At 35.8% G+C, this 14,714-nt stretch overlaps 1 protein-coding gene across 4 annotated transcripts in view; it reads left to right on the top strand.

Annotated features, from left to right (window-relative positions):
• Positions 1-14,714, top strand: part of LOC139358615 (BTB/POZ domain-containing protein KCTD5-like) — a 123,413-nt gene that overhangs the window by 91,830 nt on the left and 16,869 nt on the right. For 3 of the 4 annotated variants that reach the window (XM_071079842.1, XM_071079841.1, XM_071079843.1), the window contains one exon: positions 3,998-4,242. In XM_071079842.1, coding sequence (XP_070935943.1) covers positions 4,213-4,242 — 30 coding nt within the window. In that variant the 5' untranslated portion in view covers positions 3,998-4,212. Of the gene's footprint in view, positions 1-3,997; positions 4,243-5,959; positions 6,014-14,714 lie in introns of those variants that run through there. The other variant, XR_011613799.1, reaches the window with a different exon arrangement.

Genomic DNA, 14,714 nt, shown 5'->3' with positions numbered 1-14,714 from the left:
ATTGGAATTGTATTATGTATGTATGTGTACATGTGTAACTTTCAAAAATCATGAGATTAAGATCTTTACTCAAGTTTATTTTAGCATCTACTTAATGTAAATGAACTATGGAAGATAATTTGTCATTCCTTATGTTATTGTTTAAACACAAGATTTTGAATTATAAAAATCTGAACTTTTCTGTGAGCCCTCAGTACTATTTTAAACATAGACAGAAAAACCATGTAAAATAAAGTGGGAAACTTTTAATACTGAAAGAGTATTCTTCCATTTATTAGAAGATCTAATGTGTTAGACTAATTTTTTTTTCTTAAAGAGGATAATTTGACAGAATAATTTACAGAAACCCCAGTCTACTAAAATTAAAGAGAAGGAAAAAAATTAAAATTCCCAAACACATTTATAAAGATTGTCAGAGGCCTTTGTAAAAATATTTTAACCAAAGTGCTTTTGTCTCAGTTATGAGGTCTATTATTTTAATTAAATTTCTGCTTTTAGGTTTCCTATTTCCTTTCTTTTAAATTTATGTTTCTTCTTTTGTACTCCACTGTTAGAATTATTCTTGCTGTGTTTCTTTTTTTCTGATGACTTGAAATATATAAATATTGTTTTTATTCCATTGTTTTTATGTTTATTAAATAAATTTGTGATTATATACATGAAAAGGGACTAAGCTATTGCAGGGTGGTATTAACACAGTATATATACAGATATATACACATATCTATATGTTCATAGGAAGCATGCAATTTATACCAACAATTTTGTTTTACATTTAAATTAAATGACATGAAAAGTTGTCTCGGTCTTTCTGTGGAGGAAAAAAATATATTTATGCTCCAGACACCCAACACTTACCTCGAATTGTAATAATCCCCAGATATCAAGGGTGGAATCAGGTGGAGATAATTGAATCATGGGAGCAGTTTCCCTTGTGGTGTTCTCATGATAGTGAGTTCTCCTGAGATCTGATGATTTTAAACGGGGCTTTTCCCCACTTTGCTCTGCACGTCTCTCTCCTGCTGCCCTGTGAAGAAGTACCTTCCTCCATATTGTAAGTTTCCTGAGGACTCCCCAGCCATGCAAACTGTGAGCAATTAAAACCCAGTCTTGGGTATTGCTTTATAGTAGCATGAGAATGACCTAATACAGTACATTGGTACTGGGAGTAGTGGGGTGCTGCTGTAAAGATATCCAAAAATGTGAAAGCGACTTTGGAACAGGGTAACAAGCAGCGATTGAAACAGTTTGGAGAGCTCAGAAGAAGACAGAAACATGTGGAAAGTTAATAATTTCCTAGAGACATGGAGGGCTCAAAAGACAGAAAGATGAGGGAAAGTTTGAAACTTTCTAGAGACTTGTTGAATGGCTTTGACCAAAATGCTGCTAGTGATGTGGACAATGAAGTCCTGACTGAAGTGGTCCCAGATGGAAATGAGAAACTTGTTGGGAACTTGAATAAAGATGACTCTTGATATGCTCTAGCAAAAAGACTGGCAGCATTTTGCCACTGCCCTAGAGATCTGTGGAACTTTGAACTTGAGAGAGATGATTTATGATATCTGGTGGAAGAAATTTCTAAGTGGCAAAGCATTCAAGAGGAAGCAGAACATACAAGTTTGAAAAATGTACACCTTGATGATGCAATAGGAAAAAACCCATTTTCTCAGGAGAAATTCAAGCCCTTGCTAGAAATTTGCATAAGTAATGAGGAACCAAATGTTAATCACCAAGACAATGGAGAAAATGTCCTTGGGGCATGTCAGAGACCTTCATGGCAGGCCACCCATCATAGGTTTGGAGTCCTAGGAGGAAAACATGGTTTTGTGGGCCAGACCTAGGGCCCCCTTGCAGCCTTGGGACGTGGTGCCCTGTATCCGAGCTGCTTCAGATGGAGCTCTGATTAAAAGGGGTCAAGGTACAGCTCCGGACATTGTTTCAGAAGGTGCAAGCCCTAAGCCTTGACGGCTTCCATGTGGTGTTGGGCTTTCAGGTACACAGAAGTCAAGAATTGACGTTGGGGAACCTCTGCCTACATTTCAGAGGATGTTTGGAAACACCTGGATGTCCAGGCAAAAGTCTGCTGGAGGAGCAGAGACCTCATGGGACACTTCTTCTAAGGCAGTGCAGAAGGGAAATGTGCAGTTGACGCCCCCACACAGTGTCCCCACTGGGACACTGCCTAATGGAGCTGTGAGAAGAGGGCCACTGTCCTCCAGAACCCAGAATGGCAGATTCACTGACAGCTTGCACTGCACATGTGAAAAAGCTGCAGAGACTAGACACGCCATTGTATCTAGGAAGTAACGAACTTGCTTTTGATTTCACAGGCTTATAGGTGAAAGGGACTTGCCTGATCTCAGATGAGAGGTTGGACTCGGACTTTTCGGTTAATACTAGAATGAATTAAGATTTGGGGGACTGTTGTAAGGGCATGATTGTCTTTTGAAATGTGAGGACATGAGGTTTGGCAGAGGCCAGGTGCAGGATAATATGGTTTTGCTCTGTGTCCCCACCCAAATCTCACCTTGAATTGTAATAATCCTCACATGTCAAGGTCAGGACCAGGTGGAGATAATTGAATCATGAGGGTGATTTCCCCGATGTTGTTCTTGTGCTAATGAGTTCTCAGGAGATCTGATGGTTTTTAAGGTGCTTTCCCCTTTGCTCTGCACTCATTCTCTCTCCTGCCACCCTGTGAAGTGATGTCTTCTGCCATGATTGTTAAGTTTCCTGAGGCTTTCCCAGCTATGTGCCACTGTGAGTCAATTAAACACCTCCTTTTTATAAATTACCCTGTCTTGGGTATTTCTTCATAGCAGCATGAGAACGAAGTAATACACAAATGCACATCTTTTCAAAGGAAGAGAGAGAAGGAAAATAAAAGGATTGACAATTAACTGTATATAAAGCAAATCATTAAGGAACCACATTTTCTCAGGATCTAACCCATTGGTCTGGTGTTTGGTCAGAAGACCAGCGACTTTCAGATTTCTTTGTTGATTTAGAGGCTTTAGACCTGCTGAATTCAGATATATTTCCTAAATTCCATGCAATATACCTTCGATTTCATTGTGGTAGGAAATATATATAAATTTGTGTTGTATTTACAATGCTGAATTTTTTTTATTCAAAATTAGAAACAGGTAGTGATGGTGAGGAAAATATATGATATATTCAAATGCTTTATAATAATATAAATTATTAAGAAAAAATATAATTCATGTAAATAAAACAGCTTAAATTTCTGATTTAACTTAATATAATTTTCTCTTACTTGAACTTAAGCTGCATGAGTACAAAGACTTTTGAATATTATCCATAGCACATATAATGGAGAGAGGTACATATTAGGCCTGCAATGAAAATATGCAGGAAATGAATATGCAGAGAATGAATGAGAGAATCAAGTAGTTATGACTCAGTGAAATGACTGAATGCTATAGGAGAGAAGCCAGTTGGAGAGGGCAGGAAAAAAAGAAATAAAACAAAGGAAAGAGTATGATCATGGAAAGGAGGGAAGAAAAAAGAAAAAAAGGAGGGAAAAATAGTATTATGAATTTGTCTTCTTTAAAAAAGCTATTACATTGTATATAAAAATTCATAAGCACCAAGCTGAATTCCTTTTCCCAGTTGGAACAAAAAAGATTCTTATGTCAATTTCAAATTGAAAATCTCATTCAATTCTTCAAACAGTTGGTAACCTGAATGTTTAAAATTTGAATAAAAAGTAGGATGATTTTGAAGGAGGAATTCAGTTTTTAAAATTCAGGTCTCTCAAATGGGAATAGAAGAGCAGTTCTCTGTGCAATGCATTGCCTGCTGTTTTCATTAAACAGTAACTGTGCTTTCTTTGAACCTTTGCCTCGTAAAAATAGAAAAAAAAAAATCAAGTGAATTCAATTCAACAGTTGTAGTTTTTGGTATAGCTGTTGTATTTCACCAAAATGTCAAGTACTTAAATGCAGATGGTTTATGTGTTTCCTGCTATTTTCAGAATGACACTCCTTGGAATGAAGCTGGTATTGATGAAACTGATGCGCATTACCACCTCCTCAGGAACTGGAAGAACTCAACCATAGGAGAAGTATAAAAGCAATGAAAGCACCTGCTCTGAGCCAGAGAGGAAGCTGCCTGGAAATAGAAGCTCTGTTTGTTTCCTTATCTATGTCATCCTAACGACTTAATAAAAAGCTTCTAAGCAAATAAATCATGTTTGATCACAACTTACAACAAAAGCAGGTAATTCAACAAGCACCCACATTTAAAATGTGCTTAATTATTAATTTATTTGCGGTGAAATTTGCAAAACTTCCTTATAATCACACACTTACTCTTTATTTTTCAACTAATTTAAATGTTTAATTTTTATAAATTGCTAAATAATAATATTGTTTAAAAGAGTTGATTACAAAATAGTAAGTTATGTTTTCATGTTTCACATTTTCAAACAAATGTTTTGTATTTAACCACAAATTATTAACAAGACCTAATCCTTGTATTTGTCTGCTATTTAAATTATGGTAACATGTTCTAATCTAGATATTTGGATAAAATAGTTGGAATCAAATATTTTGGTAAAAGTAAAGAACTCATTTTCTAGTTGATCTTGAAAGGCATAGAGATTGGAGAGACTTTGGAGCCCAAGTGTCCAGAGTCATTCCCTTCCTAGATCCCACACTGACTAGCTTTATTCCTCTAGATAATTTACTTAATCATCTCTGAGCAAAATCTTCCTGGTTTCCAAAACAGAGATAAAACATTAAGTAGATCCCAGGTTTATTGTAAGTTAAAGAAGATACATGCTTATAACAGCACCTATGAAATAGTAATACATACATTCGAGCCTCATTATTTGTGAATTCTGTATTTGAGAATGCACATGCTAGCTAAGATTTATTTGTAACATCAAAATCACCTCTCAAGACACTTTTGCAGTCATTTATGGACATGTACAGTGGTGAAAAACTTGGGTCACTTGAGTACACATTCCCAGATGAAGTTAAGGCAAAGCTCTGTTGTCTTATATTAACTGTAATTTTTTTTTAAAAATATCCTTTATGCAGTCTGTGTAGTATCACATTTTTTACATCTTTTACTTTCTGTTGGTGATTTTGCTGCTTAAATGACCTGAAATATAATGCATAAGTGCTTTCTGGTGTTCCCAAGCACAAGACAGATATAATGTGAGTTATGCAGAACATACTGTACTTGTGTTAGATAAGCTTAAATGAAGCATGAGTTATAATGCTGTTGACCATGAGTTCAATGTTTATGAATCAACACTACATTGCATAAAATGGCTTTAAGGAAAAACACACATAAAGCAAAGTTATATATTGATATGTTGAATAAAATGTTCCGATTAGAAGTTCACAAAAATCTAAGCTTGTAGTTTCCCTAGAAGCAATGTTCTAGTATTCACTAATTCAGAGTTAGTAACTATGCTATAGAACATAACTGCTAAGAACAAGAATCAACTGCATAAATAATATGATATACATCATAAGAATAACAAACACATTATAAACGTGTGTTTGCTACCTATGATGGTTAATAGTTTGTGTCAGCTTGATTGGGCCATGCAGTACTTAAACACTTGACCTAACATTATTCTGGCTGTATCTTTGAGGATGTTTCTGGATGAGATTGACATTTGAGTTGGTAGGTTTAGTTAAGGAGATTGCCTTTCCTAAAATGAGTTGGGCTCATCCAATCAGTTAAAGCTTTGAGTAGAACAAAAAGGCTGAAGTTTCTCGCTTAACTACTTTGATCTGAGACATTGGTCTTTTCTGGTTTTTGGACTTAAATGTCAACTCTTCTTGGGACTTGAGCCTACCAGCTTTTGGACTGGAGCTACACATTGGCTTTCCTGGGTCTCCAACTAGCACTGACTTCAAATCTTGGGACTTCTCATCTTCTATCATCATGAAAGCTAATTCCCATTAATAAATTTCAGGGCCCTTTACATCAGAGTACTGCAATGAATTTCTGTGGAAGGAGGAACATAAAGAAGAAGGCATTTACAAATAAATTAGATTCACATGGTTGCCACATTTTTTTTAATTGGCAACATTAGATGTTAATTGTAAATTCTAGTGGGGAAATAATTTAAGACTGGAATTCTGTATACAGGAAAAACAATTGTATAAGACTAAGTCAATAGTTTTGTAAAATGTATAATAGTAATAAAGAGTTAATTATGGTGCCTAACTTAAAAAACAATATGAAAACAAAGCAAGACTTCCAGGAAAGATAGAATTAATTTTTAAAAGGTAATTGAAAGAATGCTGAGTATTGTGATATATATTATCGGGAGAACCCACTCCTGATGTTTAAAGTGGGTTCTTTTCTATTTCCTGGGTGTCTTGGCTGGTTTGAGAAATAAAGGGAAAGAGCACAAGAGAGAGAAATTTAAAGCTGGGTGTCCGGGGCAGACATCACATGTCGGCAGGATCCGTGATGTTCCCCAAGCCGTAAAACCAGCAAGTTTTTATTAGCGATTTTCAAAAGGGGAGGGAGTGCACGAACAGGGTGTGGGTCACAGAGATCACATACTTCACAAGGTAACAAAATATCACAAAGCAAATGGAGGCAGGGCGAGATCACAGGACCACCGGATGAGGTGAAATTAAAATTGATAATGAAGTTTTGGCACGCATTGTCATTGATAACACCTTATCAGGAAACAGGGTTTGACAGCAGGCAACCTGTCTGACCAAAATTTATTAGGCAGGAATTTTCCACATCCTAATAAGCCTGGGAGCACTACAGGAGACCAGGGCTTATTTCATCCCTTCAGTTTCGACCATAAAAGATGGCACGCCTTGAGGGGGCCATTCATAGGCCTACCCTCAGGGCACATTCTCTTTCTCAGGGATATTCCTTGCTGAGAAAAAGAATTCAGCGATATTTCTCCTATTTGCTTTTGAAAGGGGAGAAATATAGCTCTGTTCTGTCCTGCTCACCGGCGGCCAGTTCAGTTACCTCCCTTGTTCCCTGAACATCACTGTTATCCTGTTCTTTTTTTAAGATGCCTAGATTTCACATTGTTCAAACACACACGCTCTACAAACAATTTGTGCAGTTGACACAATCATCACAGGGTCCTGAGGCACCATTCATCCTCCTCAGTTTACGAAGAAAATGACGGGATTAAGAGATTAAAGTAAAGACAGGCATAGGAAATCACAAGGGTATTGATTGGGGAAGTGATAAGTGTCCATAAAATCTTCACAATTTATGTTCAGAGATTGAAGTAAAGACAGGTGTAAGAAATTATAAAAGTATTAATTTGGGGAACTAATAAATGTCCATTAAATCTTCACAATTTATGTTTTTCTGCAGTGGCTTCAGCCAGTCCCTCCGTTTGGGGTCCCTGACTTCCCGCAACATATTAAGAAATAATTTTGTTCAAATTCTCACAGAAATTCAGACAATTCAGCCAACTCAGAGTACAATATCTTTAAGAAGAAACTGGATTTTTATCTTAATGGAAATAATAAAAAGGCATATACTTATTCTGTGAACAACCACTAATCAAAATGAAATTCAGAGGAAAACAAATCTGAGAAAAGGGCAAGAGATCAGGTGCAGTGCCTCATTCCTGTAATTCCAGCACTTTGGGAGGCTGAGGAAGGAGGATTACGTGGGCCCATGAGTTCAAGACTAGTCTGGGCAACACCAGGAGACCTCATCTCTACAAAAAATTTAAAAAATCTAGTCAGAGGGGATGTGGCTGTAGTCCAGGCTACTTGGGAAGCTTAGATAGGAGGATCACTTTAACCTGGGAGGTCAAGGCTGCAGTGAGCCATGATTGCACCACTGCACTCCAGCCTGGGTGTCCAAAAAGATTCTGTCTCTTCAAAATAAAGGGGACATGGGTGGCACAAGAAAGATATTATCCATATAGAACATAAAACCTTTGGTATAGAACTTTAATTATAGTATTAAATACATATAAAATATGAGACAAGGAAGATGAAGATTAGTATAAAAAGTTAAAATCTTTGTATTTCATAAGTATTTTTGTGGTTATTAAACACAAAATTCTATAACAACTTTATTAACTTTTGTATGAACAATGCTATTAGGGGATTAATCAGTTAACGGCTGAATTGTGTCTCTGTAAAATTCATGTTGATATCTGAACCCAGATGACCTTAGAATGTGCCATATTTTTATACAGGGTCTTTACAGAGGTAATTAATTAAATTGAAGTCATTACTGTAGGCTCTAATGCAGTAAGATTGTTATCCTTGTAAGAAGAGAAAATCTGGGCACAGGTACTGAGGGAAGACACAGGGAGAAGTTGGCCAGCTACAAGCCAAGGAGAGAGTCCTGGAACAGATCCTTCCATTAGCGCTTCAGAAGGAACCAACTCTGCTGACACCTTGATCTCTGACTTCTAGTCTTCCAAACTGAGAGACAATACATTCTGTTATTTAAGTCACCAAGAATCTAGTAGTTCGTTATGGTAGCCCTAGCAAACTAACACAGGAGGAAGAGCAGAATCGGATCAATACAATTACCTCTAAAGTTGGGCCTGAGAATAGGGCAGGAGAATTTATCTATGGTGTTAATATATATTTTTTCTCTCTCTCTATCTCTGCCTCTAGTTCTACCTCTACCTCATATAATTGGTAAAATTAGGAAGCCACAGTGATAGGAGAGAAGATGCTAAGATGAAAGAATCATTTTCTTTCTCCCCATGGACTCTTTCTGTTTTACTTCAGAGCATATGACAGATAAATCTCAATAGCAATGAAAACTGTTTTTAGGTAAGTTTGTCTGATTCTATCCTGAAGATGTTTTCTATTTCGCCTTTTTTAGGTTCACTTTCCATAGTTTTTTTCATTTTGTTTGACAAAATACTATTTGAGATTAGTCTCAGAATTTGTCATCAGAAACATCCATTATAAATGGGACTTGAAAGATAGATTGAAATTGGATCTATACTCTATATAATAGGAAGTTAAGTTAATGTCTTTTAATTAGAAATATACTACCCTAAATGACTGATTATTTTCCAACTATAAAATGTTCTTTTAGACATTGAAATGATAAAATTTTCATACATTTTACTAGCAAAGCAATCTAGTTATCTTAGTAAGTATAACTGACTTTTAACTTGTGACCTTTGCAAAAAAATTGTCCTGACTCTATGATCATTTACAAATATCCATATAGAAAAAAAATAATCGTTTGTATTGATAAAAAATTTAAGTATCTCAGTGCATCTTTATTTTATTTTCACAATATTCTTTAAAAATATAAATATTCTATATCACCTTTCTAAAATAAAAGATTCCAAAGGTACTAGAAGTATGACTTTGAAGGAAAAAGTTACTGGCATTTACATTTTTGAAAAATATTACCAAATGACAGCTCACTTATTTACAGAATGCTAAGCTAAATGATTTTAACTGACAGAATAAATGGTAATAAGTGATGATTCTATCAGGAAAACACAATCGCAAATCTAAGAATGATTATGGTAACATAATACATTCTCTTTATAAAAAGGAAAAAAAATACACTGAATGTGCCAAAAGATGTTACTATGTTTTTCTTATTATATATTAACAGTTTAGTGAAATATATTTTCTTTTATCTTTTTAACCTATACGTATAATAATTAAAATCAAAATAAAAATTAGGTTTAGATTTAAATTTATGATTTTTACCCTTAAATAGGCTCTACTAATTATAATCTTACCAAACCCAGAGACTATTCCTACTAATAATAGTGCTATTTTCATTCATTCAGTGTCCATTGAAATGTTACCTGTTCATATAATTAATCCTGCTGATCTTCATAAATCTCTTTGTTACAGGTTAGGGATTATTTTTTCTTTTGGCTTTTCATGAGGAGGGATAGATCTGATTCCATAATTGCCATGTGTGGCAGAAGGAAAAAGAGTAGAGGATGCTGGGATGTGACAATGAGGATTGTTGCTATGTGGTACATGCAGAAAAGATGAGGCAAAGATTCTCACACACACACACACACACACACACACACACACACACACACACACCAGAGATTCAAACAGGATCACTTGAGAATTTTTTAAAAAATGAATCAAAGAGTAGATGAAAAGCAGGAGATATCAACTAAGAAGACATGGAAATTCAACTTAATCTTCTATAGCGCTTTGCAGTGTTTACATTTTTTATTTCTCTTTCCAAGCCACTGCTGTTGCCACAGTTTCTTTAACACAGGTACAAGAGTGGTTTTCATAGAAAAATACCATTTGTATAAATAAGCAGTTCTTCAATTAAAATAGCAATGTCAATCACTATGGGCTATATTTAGGTTACATAAATTTAATAAAATTTATGTAACAAAAAGATATTTTAAGTAATAGAGAATTATAGGTTAACTTTTACTACAAAAAGAAATTAAATATATGCTAATTTGGGTCCTATGTCAATACTGATATGCAATGATATACTATTCAATATTACAACCAATAATTATAGCATATAATGCTATAATTATACATATATACATACATGATAAATAAAGTCTCAATATATCTTTGTTATATTTTCATACATACATATATACATATGCTATAATTAACTAGTTTGTTATATATATGTATATATACATATGCATGCTTAGATTACACTTGGATGTTTTTGTTTGTAACTTACATTTAAAATCTTCAGGGCCATTAATTGTACATGTTGTTTCTTTGCCTGTCAATAACTATTTAAAGACAAGATTAACTGTGATTGTCTGGAACCATCTATTCTCACCGTAATAACTAACATATGTGTATTTGTGTATTATATGCTTGATAGTATGTAATATAACACTGGCTGAGCACTTAAAATTTGCCAAACATTGAACCACGTGTACTTTAACTCTCAAAACAGTCTTATATAAAATTATACTTATTGCCCCTCTGTAGATGAGGAAATGGAAAAGTAATACAAAGACAAATCTCTCTGATGACAAAGACCACTGATAATTACAATCCTCATCTATATATAAATATTTCAAAAAACAAAATTATTTTTAAAATACTGTATTTGTAATATTCTAAGAAAAGTGTAATGTCATATCTTTTTAGTACATAGACGTGCTTTATTAATTGACGACAAACTGAAACCACCTAAGTAATAAGTATAACTTATTACTTACCACCTTTGACCAAACTGTTATATGGTATTATCAAGACTCATAACTCATAGTATTGGGATTAACAAAACTAAATCTGTTAAATCTCCAAGACATACAATTGGAAATTATACAATTAAACTTAAATATATATATGTACTTCACTTTGGGAGGCTGAGGCAGGCAGATCATGAGGTCAGGAGATCGAGACAATCCTGGCCAACCTGATGAAACCCCATCTCTACTAAAAATACAAAAATTAGTTGGGTGTGGTGGCGTGCACCTGTAGTCCCAGCTACCAGGGAGGCTGAGGCAGGAGAATTGCTTGAACCCGGGAGGCGGAGGTTGCAGTGAGCCGAGATTGCGCCACTGCACTCCAGCTTGATGACAGAGAGAGACTCTGTTTCAAAACAACGAAAAAAGTATGTACTTAATGATCACTTAATACTTGTTAAAATTGTGGATCCCTTGGTTTCACTTCTAAGAATATTAATAAATTAGGTTTGACAGAACTTTCCCCAAATTTGCACTTTTATTTGGGAACCCATATAATGATTCATGTGATTCATGGATCACACTCTAATAAATAGTGTTATGAGTAAAATGACATCTTTTATCATCAACTTGGAAATAAGCTCTCGGTTCTTTTCAGTTTGCATTATCTTGAGCTACAGGACATGAGTGAATATCAATTGTCATAACTTTGTTGGGTCACAGGTTTAAGTTGCCTGTCTGGCCTAGATGCCTGTGGTCTACACCCTGGTTGACCCCTGTCTTTCAAGGAGGAGATAGAAGAAAGTGATTTTCCCCTTGTTTTATTGTTTAAGTATTGTTTGGGATCCAATTAAAATATATTATTTTCAAAAAAGTAAGAAAAGGATTGTGCAATGTTTTTTACAATAATGATTCAACTGGCTTTTTACCATATTTTATTGGCTATATTTGAATGATTCCTGATTCCCAAATGAATTTTAGTATTATTTCAGCTAGATAATCCAAAATTCTATTAATAATTTTAAGCATACTAAATATTTAAATTAATTTATATTAATAGCTTTATAATTTTACCATAAAGATAAAAGATTTTCACATTTTTGTCTTTTATATCCCTTTGTAAACTTTGAACACTCTTTTTATTTAAAGGTAGACATACATACAAAATTTGTTTATAGGTATTATATATCATGTTTTAATTGATACAATTTATCTAATTTTAACATTTCTGTGTTTGTTTTAATTGAACTTCAGGATTGGTAGAATAAAACAAATGTCTAGTGTTCTTTTAATATTTATTTATTTATTTATTTATTTATTTATTTATTTTGGGGCAGAGTCTCTCTCTGTCACCCAGGCTGGAGTACAGGTGTAATTATGGCTCACTATATCCTTAATCCCACAGGCGCACGTGATCCTCCCACCTCAGCCTCCTGAGTAGCTGGGACTACCGCCATGTGCCACGACACTTGGCTAATTTTTTTGTTTTTAATTTTTATGTTGTAGAGACAGAGTCCTACTATGTTGCTCAGGCTGGTCTTGAACTTCTGGGGTCAACTGATCCTCTCACCTCAGCCTTCCAAAGTGCTAGGAATATAGACATGAGCCATCGAACTTGGCCTCTTTTGAAATTTAGGTGTTTAATACTGAATGATCATATTTCACAATGCTTGAACACTTATATAAACTGTTACTTGTTGATAAGGCCAATGATCTTCTCTGAGAGACCTAAATTACATATGGAATGTTGTGCATTTTGGCCTATAACAATGACTTTCACATTTTTGTCATTGCACATACCTATCAGTACAAAGCAAATATTAATCATGCATCTGCAATATTAATATATTTACACATACATTTATTCTAATGCTAATCCATGCATTATATTGTCAAAATTTTTGTATTGCTTATTTCTAGATAGAAGGTAAACATAAAATTTAGTGTTGTCTTTCTATGCTTGTATGTTGTCTCTTGGCTGGATAACATTACCTAAACAATCTCAAAGTAATTTTCTGAACATATTCGTTCATGTCATTCACTTTTCAACTGAAGAAAAGTGACCTTTCAAGTATTTACATCATGTCACAGTGAATTGATGTAGCTTACAATGTAGGTTTTGTTCTCTTAATTGTTTTCCTTTTCTCTTCATCTTTTATCACTTCCTAATATCTGACAGCTCTACTCCTATAATATAATTATATTGAACTAATTTAAGATCCTTTGGAAATTATATTCATTCACCTTCCAATACCTTATATTTCTTATACCTGATTCATTTTTGTGTGGATTAAAATTTACTTACCACTCTAATCAGAAAATCTCCCCTTATCCTTGATGACTTGGCACAGCACTCTCACAGCATCAGAAAATGGTACTTTTAGAACACTTGATACACGGTATTTCAATAATTAACTCACTCCACATCTTTTTACTGCCTTCCTCCGTCACAAAATTCAAGCGTTTCTACACCCGTAACCATGCATGTAGTGCATTTGCAGTCAACAAGCTGAAGTCCCAGAAAACTGATGTGTAGTTTTATTCTGAAACTCAGTAGCTTTGAGATCCAAAAAGAACAGATTTTTCAGTCTGAGTCTGAAAAGACCAATGTTCTAGTGTAAAGCAGTCAGGCAGAGAGAGGGAGAGTTGACTCTTACTCAGTCTTTTTGTTCTGTTCAGGCCTTCAGTTGATTGGATGAGGCAAACTTGGCCCACCCGCCTGTTTTTGCAAGTAAAGTTTTACAGGAATGCAGAGATGCCCGTTTGCTTACGGATTGTGTGTGGCCGTTTTTGCTCTGAAAGGTCAAGATAGAGTGAGGTCTAAAGCCTCGCCAGGGCTGGTCCCCGGTCAGAGAAGAGAGCAGTGGCTGTGATGGGGCACCTGCTGCCTGGTCTCTCCCCAGCCCTGTTGTTAGCCACCAGGCATCCCAGGGACTCCTTTTCAGATTCTCGTAGGCACTTTGGTTCTTTTAGCAGATCCCCCCTCCACATCTCAGGTTAGCAGTCCCCAGGCATGGTCTTTAAAGGCTGGGGAAGAACCTGCCTGCGTGGCACCATGGGAGGGGTCCTCGTAGCGGAGGGGCCAGCAAGCCATCTCTCTCCCAGGATGTGCTTGTTCTCCGTGGGCGTCAACTGGGCAGCTCTCCCTGGACTGCAGAGCACCTAGAACATTCTGGCCTGGGGTTGGTGTGACGGAGCATCTTCCTTGGAGTTGGGGAGCCTGGGTTGGACTCTGCCCACCCCGGGCCTGCCTCGTGACTTGGGGTGATTTCGTGTCCCTGTGAGCTGTAGTTTCTTCCTCTGTAAAGTAAGGGTGACATCCTCTCCCGAAGATGACAGATGTGGTGCCCCCGCCCCGTACCTGGTGCCAGGCCAGTGCAGTCAGGAGAGGTTGTGCCTGGCAATCTTCATCTCATGCTTATACTTGGTTTTTATTTTTAAATATTTATTTATGTATTTATTTGAGATGGAGTCTCGCTCTGTTCCCCAGGCTGGGGTGATTTCGGCTCACAGCAACCTCTGCCTCCCAGGTTCAAGCAATTCTCCTGCCCCAGCCTCCCAAGTAGCTGGGATTATAGGCACGAGCCAC

This window comes from Macaca nemestrina, chromosome 15, assembly GCF_043159975.1.
Source record: "Macaca nemestrina isolate mMacNem1 chromosome 15, mMacNem.hap1, whole genome shotgun sequence".
Taxonomy (NCBI): Eukaryota; Metazoa; Chordata; class Mammalia; order Primates; family Cercopithecidae; genus Macaca; species Macaca nemestrina.
This window is presented reverse-complemented; position numbering and strand designations above follow the sequence as displayed.